The 7,349-nt window shown below is 43.3% G+C and overlaps 1 protein-coding gene across 1 annotated transcript; it reads right to left on the minus strand.

The window, feature by feature from the left end:
- Positions 1-378: 378 nt before the first annotated feature.
- LOC139739825 (uncharacterized) lies at positions 379-6,337 on the minus strand. Its single transcript, XM_071650420.1, has 3 exons — positions 5,692-6,337; positions 1,343-1,533; positions 379-942 (listed from the first exon to the last, which is right to left on the minus strand). Exons 1-3 carry the CDS (start codon positions 6,335-6,337, stop codon positions 379-381), a joined length of 1,401 nt encoding a protein of 466 aa, XP_071506521.1.
- Between the last annotated feature and the right edge of the window lie 1,012 nt (positions 6,338-7,349).

Raw genomic sequence — 7,349 nt, forward strand, 5'->3', positions numbered from 1 at the left:
GAAGATATGTCAATGGTTTATAGGGAAAGGGAGAGAAGGAGAAGAGAGGAGAGAGGGGAGAGAGAATTAGATAGGATAATATAATTATGTAGGAAAGAGAGAAATGCGGAAAATGACTTCAAGGACGAAGCAACTTAATTAAGCAAAACTTGCGGTCATTGTTGCTTCGCGTTCATGTTTGATAACTTACATTCGTTTTCCTCCCCTCTTTCTTGATTTTAAAGGAAATTTATTTTCTGGTAAAATTTTGGGAACACATTGGGCAGAAGATTTCCCAAAACAGATGCAAATTTCTGTCGAAAGATTCCACTTCCATTTTTTACTTCCACGCGGAGTTAGGAGGTACCTGTTAATCAATGATAGACCTACAAGGCCCTTCTAGTGCCGCTTCGCCCCCGACGAAGAGAGATAGTCGCCGCCTTCGCGTGCGAGGTCAAATCGACGCACGGTCGACGTCGCGCGAAGCTGCAACGCACCGGCGGAGGACTTCAGATGGGCTGCTCCCAGCGAGGTCGACGATGTCAACGACGACTGCAGCATGCTTCTGCGGCACAGCCTCATGGCTAGCCGCTGCTCCACTTTCTTTACCTCCTGCTCCAATGAAGAGGGTAACGTGGCACTGGAAGACACGGCGGAAGGGAGGGGTGCCTCCACCACCTGTCGCTCGGGCGATCGCTCCTCCACCAGTCTCTCTGCGGGGCTCTCCGACCGCGTGGTGACCGTGTCGTCAAGAGGTGATCGCGGTTTAACGGCGGCGAGATGCATGCGAGAAGCCGGCAACGGCGGGCTGTCGACGAGCTTCTCGGCGTCGTCTCCTTCATCGTCGCTGCCCTCGAAGATCCGCGCTTCGTGACCCGCGCGGAACTCCGCCAACTTGGTCTGCTGCTGCTCGAAGTTCTGTTTTCGCCACTTGATTCTCCGATTTTGGAACCAGACCTTGACCTACAACAAACGATTAATACTTCGTCTTCAGCTCACTCTTGTCATGAATTATTCAATTATCACACGCCTCAAGTTCATATTTTATTGGATTTATCATTTCGGCATGGTAAATTAAATGCAGGGATTCTATGGAATTTAATTCATTGCATATAATGGCTCAGAAGTCCGAATATATTCCATGCATCTTTCTTTTTTACCATTTCATCTACTATCAGATAATATGATCTACTTTAAGATTTCATTGATATCTAAATCATTAAACCTAAAATTCTCTTAACATCATTTTGTCGTAATCGTGACGATAATATCAAATACCATTATACTGCCTCCCCTTTACAGTTAATGACAGTAGCAGTAGTGTTATCGTGATTCTTGAAGACACAATTGTATATCATTATACCTGAGATTCGGACAGATTGAGCTCAGCGGCAAGGTAGAGACGCTCCGTGCCCACCATGTACTGCTGACGACCAAACTCTCGCTCTAGTCGCTCCAGCTGCTCCTGTGTGAAGATGGTGCGCACGCGCTTGGCTCTGGAGTTGCCAGCCGACCACGCCCCATCGTCAGAGTGCGCCCGTTTCAATATCTTTTCTGTGGCAGAGGGAGAAAAGGAAAATTAAGATTAGTCTTGCTTTGTCACGCAAGTTTTTATGCAAATCTTTATTTACATTGTTTATATATTTTGCATGGAATTTGAGTTATTTTGTTGTTAGTTGATTCGATGCTGGAAGATGAGAAACGACGAGGCAAAAAAAAAATGACTGTAAAAGATATGTGAAGAAAGTCAGTCATACATCATTTCGCCATTATCAGACTTAGTTCTTAAATAGTGACGTTGAGAAGAGTGTGACAAAAGAATAGACTGGAGTGGTAGCGATTACAATTATGACACCCCTTTTGCAGCCTAGTCGCTCAACATCGAAAAGTGACCCAAAGAGGGTTTGATTTGTGGTCAAGTGGAAGACAGTTTCTTCTTTCTCTTCGTTGAGTTCTGCTATAACGTCAGAGCCGATTACACTTGCTTTACAGCAAAAAAATAAACTGTAACAGCAACAACTGGGTTAGTGGAGAGAAAACACGGCAGTTTCTTGTGATTATCGATTCTGGGCTATTATATCTGGAACGAGAATCTGTCCGAGTACAAATACAAAATGGAGAACACCTGGTGTGTTTTCCTCATTGTATCACTCAGTCGCTTAAATGGGTAATTACTGGGGCTTTGATTGGGTAAACTCATTGAGCCGAATAGCTAAAACGAGACAAAAGGTAGCGGACAAGTAGATTAGCTCCGTTCGGCCGGTGCGAAAGACACCGGACTCAGCTAGGCAAGGATTTTTTTTTTTTTTTTTTTTGTGCGCAAAAGTTCTTTGAACAGCGTCAAGGCTTTGGTTCCATTCACTATTTCGCAGGTGGGAGGACCTCGCTCGTCAACCAGACACCTTAATGAAGATTGGGGGAAACTGCTCTTTTCATGAGCCGCTTCATGAATGCGTTTTTGTTAAGTTTCTGAGAGATCAGTCCATTTGGAAGTCTCTTTATTACGCCCACGAGAATAAAGTACGGAGGTGGTGACGGTGTGAGGCGTTTCACACCTGTCAATCACCCTCATAAGCCGCTGCCGGGTTTACAGAGCATGCGCACAGCTAGCAGAGTAGTACGGTATCTCTTTGTGGAAAGCGTCCTTTTCCACTGCCTACTATTGACGATCATTACCATATATTGAGTCTTTGATTCGCATTCTTATTTTGTCTTCTACAAATATGATAACGACTGCCGAATCGTTTTGATACATAACCATTGATATTACCATTGCAATATGGTAGTATCACATGCTAGGGAAACGAACAATACAGCGATAATCAAATCTCGTTGCTTCTTGCATTTTCTCTCTTTCTTTACAGGGGTCTACATGATATCAATGCCTACCCATTTTAAGGGACCTTAATGCCTCTTTTTGAATTAGAGAAAGCATGAATGAAAAAAAAAATCATGAAAGAAATTCGAAAGAAGAATTAAAAAAATCGAAAGTAGCATGCTATCGAAGAATCAACGTGTCGCGATATCGATGCAAAATGGAAACGAGAGACAGAATCGATTGGTTGGTTGGTTGACAGCCTTTCATTATTAAACCATTTTACAGCAACCTTTCTTTGAGGAGCACAGAATACAATTGTAGTAACTCCGCCTTCTCCTCGGTCTGAAAGGGCGTGGAGAAAAGCCCCCACCTATGAGATCGCCAGAAAATAGCGCGTGACCTTGGGAAGCGCTGAACGCACGGTCACCTCTCGCCTTACTGCCTTATTGCTCTGAGAGCTCCTGTCGAGAGGACTTGTTTATCTTCAATTAACAACCTATTTTTCGCGTTAATTCCCCGTTCCTTTGTTAGTGGTGCAATGAATGCATCTCAAGAGGACGAAAGAAACATTTGGAAAAGGTTTCAATAAACGCAAGGGGCTTGAAGTAACTCACGCCCCAATACGCGCGGTTGGGATCGCGATATGATGTGGTGGGCAGTGGACTTTTTACCCCCATCTTTCTACTTTTACGCTTCAACGTGTAGAACAGCAGATTTACTAGGAATCAGACCGTGAAGTCTCGGGTCAGTTTTTGAAGACGTAGAATTTAAAGATTGATTTGAATGCCTGTAGGTAAACAGGGCGCAGCACGCTAATTAGAGCGTAATATGCTCTTTGCTTACCAACTCAGCGTGAAGTTCCCTATCAGTCCACAAGCGGGCGAGCGCGCACACGCGTCATGTGGAGAAAAAGAAGGCATAGCTGGTGTAAATGTGGGAGCGAAACATGTGAGCAACGATGTTTCGCTTACGACCGATGTAATATGGGGTATTCAACTCGATGTATCAAGTTCGTATTAATGAAATATAAAAATGTGGTCAGCAGACGAACGAAGTATTCATTATCTGACATCTATATAGTGGTTGAACTAGAAGAGGGTTGGGCAAAACGTGACATGGACAAGGAGGGCTAGCTAGATGTTCTGAAGATAAACAGGAAATGTTAAGGAAAGGAGGAGGAAAGCTGTTTTTGTTTTTAGTTGTTGGTTTTCAAATATTCTGACTGTAAATCAGACAAGCTGATGATTCCCGCGTCGAATTTATTCAAGCACTATCGGGCAATAAGAACTCCTGCTATGAATGTTAACTGTTCTTCATTAAGGTGTCTGGAGTAAGTGTCCTTTCAGTACCTAAGTAACCATGAAATGCACCAGGCCGTTTAATCAACGAAATGACACGTCCAGGTTTTTTATATAGACGTGTTAATCTTGCCGCTGAATGAGCGCGTTGTATTGACGATTAAAGCCGGCGTATAAACGCCCGATAAGATAGCAGTCCTATAATATAGCGTGATTGAGGAGACATGAACGAAGTCGCGGCTTTTCAATCGAAGCGATTCAAAAGGACCTCATTATAGCTTGCCTGCAATGACGGGATTTTATACACTCCCGTCCGTTGAAACTGATCAAGTGACTTCATACTTCCCATGCATGCATCACATCCCAAGATAAGCCGAAGTCTTTTTAAGGGTCGGTTAATTAGGAACCATGAGAAGTACGATGTATCGTACATAAGACGAGACTCGGTAATTAATTGTCGGAGTCAGGAGGGACAGGGATGACACGAGAAACCATCACGGTCGGATATCAGACATCTCCGCAACTTGGTTGTAAAGTTGCAAATTTTTTCTTTTGGAATATAGATTATGTTTTTATTTTCATTGGCATCTACTTAACTTTCATCTAATTATGTCTTTTAGGACAACGTTCAAAAGAAGATGAAGTAATCGTTTGGAATTAAAAGCCATTTTCAAGGAGCAAATCTCACTCTTTTTCCGCTTTTTGCTTCGTTTCTCTCTTCTAGTTGACGAAAATAATTATTTTATTCTTTTGTTTTGTTTATTTTAGTCAGATTTGATTTTTACGTGCAGACTACAACAGCAGCAAAGGTCTCATGGAATATTCCATCACGAGAAGACGCAGATTTCATTAACGAAAGAAAAGGTAACAGATGAATGACCGTCTTTGGATCTATGTTTTCAAGTTGGATACACTGAACACTCTTTCACATTTTGTTAAGGTCAATTCGAATATCTCTTAATAGAAGTGTTTCCCTCTTCCCCGAGCCGCCACCAAAAACAAAGGTTTCTCCGTTTTAAAGGGATGATATAGTTTTTGTTGAGATGGGGGTTCAAGTTTTAACTTTATTTTTCGAGATAATCAGAAACCAGTTTTTATGCGTTCTAAGAGGAATAAGAAGTTTATTTGATGGAAATTGGTTTCGAAATGGTTGAGATATTCTAGTACAAAGTAAAACAAAGTGGTCTTAATACAAGGTGAGTCCCACCTTTTCTAATTGTCTTGCAGAAAGTTAAAACCTGCATCCTTATCTCAACTACAACCATACTATCCCTTTAATCATTCGAAGAATGATACAACTTTCAGAACAAGCATCCAACATTTCGCTTTGAACGCTGTATCAGGTCATCTTAATGACTGCATATCAAACTTTCAATTAAAACCAGTGAAACTTAAGAAACTAAGTTAATCTGCTAACCATACCGTTCAATTCTGATCGCCAACTATTTGTACCTGAAAACAACATGAACATGATTAGATAACGACGAAGAATTTTTCGAGATTCCCAACAATATTTTTGTTCTTAGGATTGTTACATAAACATTATGTTGTTTGACTTTCGTCGCGTAAAGAGCAGATAACCAAGTGTAATCTTACCTGGTGCGTGGTCAAATATTTTCGCCATTCCAAACGATGACGATGAGGTCAGTCGCTCGCCAGCACTGTGGATGGTCGACTTCCTAGACGACTTCACATCACTCGACTTCCCCGTAGTAATCGCCTCCACTAATTTCTCGTCGGACACAGTCATGTCCGCTCTCACGGTGGACGACATCGTTGTGTTGTACGTGAACGAATCCGGCGAGGGCGTCGAGCCTCGATCGCTGATGGATCCAGCTCGTGGACTTCCTGACACCGATGACAATGACGATGGCGATCGCTTCTTGGAAGACAGGATGGCATCTATGGTGAAGGCCGTTCTCTCGGTGCTGCTGGCGGAGTCGGGACTGCAGGGCGGAGACGGTGTGCCGCACATGTCGGACACGGGCAGAGGCCGACATCGAGGCCCGATCGCCAATGGCTTTGCCATCTGCACGGGCGGGGAGGGAGACTCAACGTCGAGCGTGCTCCTCCACGGGTGAGGGAGGAGACTTCGACCTGCCGGGGGAGCCAGCGCGGGGTAGAGCGGCGTCGGTTGAAAGAGAATCGCGGGGTGATACATGCTCAGGGACATTGGTGCTTGTTGAAACAAGGACGAGGAAGACCTGGGCATCAGAACTGGCATCGCCGTCGAGCTGAGCATCGTGCGGGTTCGGATAACTTGAGAAACAGACTGCAGATTGAAACCAAGAATTCGATGTGAATACACATGAATATCACAGCGCAACCAGCACAGATCCTTGTTGATTAGGAGAAAAATCGCACTCTAATTTCTCCCAATCTGACTAAAGCTTTCGAATGCAGTTTAAGACGGATAACTTTATAAAGGTTACCGTTTTACTCTTGATTTCCGCGGTAATTCTCTGAAGATGCACAGCTGCTTTTCAATAGTAATTGACAATTCTTTACGAAAAAGTCTATCAAATTTTCATATGGATGGAATAATCTTTCATCAATTTTGCATTTCAGCAATAACCAAAAATATGATGCCTTCATGACCATCACCACTAAAATATATCACACTCACATACACGCATATATGTCTACAATATGTGTATGTACATATATATGTATATAACATGAGATAAAATGTCAAAGTTGTACGAAAGTTATGAGAGCAGAGATGATCTCATGGAAACCTCGACTCCACTCACCTGTTCGACTTGAAGAGTTCCAGACAGACTGGCGCCTAACGATGAACAGGTGCAGTCTATATCAAACTCCCTTGTCTGAGATGTTTATCGCCTTGCCCGCTCTAGATTGGAGCAAATCCTAACCCCCTGGCCACAATCCTCTCGGCAAGCACAGAAGAATGTTTTCTGATGAGGTCCAATTTATTGGCACGGCTTATCCCGACAAAGGAGCCTTTTGTTCGCTAAGGTGTTGGGCATTAGGGAGCTTATGTCAGGTTTTGGGGGAAACTCGGAAGTCTTTCAGCTCCGCTTTTGTTAGCAGAATTCGGCGCACTTAAAAAGGGAAGACCGGACCCGCAGTGTCTAGGTTGGCCAGTCTAATTAGTCGTCTGAGAAAGGTGTGGAGATGAGCCAGAAGGGAGGAAGAGAAGCCACGGAAATATCAATCTTTTATTCTTGCCACAGAATAAAGATGTTGCGCAAACTGCAAAAATTATCCTAACATCACTGATTCAAATTTGG

The sequence above is a fragment of the Diadema antillarum genome, unplaced genomic scaffold, assembly GCF_040938485.1.
Source record: "Diadema antillarum isolate AM-2024a unplaced genomic scaffold, OU_Dant_1.0 seq00000819_RagTag, whole genome shotgun sequence".
Taxonomy (NCBI): Eukaryota; Metazoa; Echinodermata; class Echinoidea; order Diadematoida; family Diadematidae; genus Diadema; species Diadema antillarum.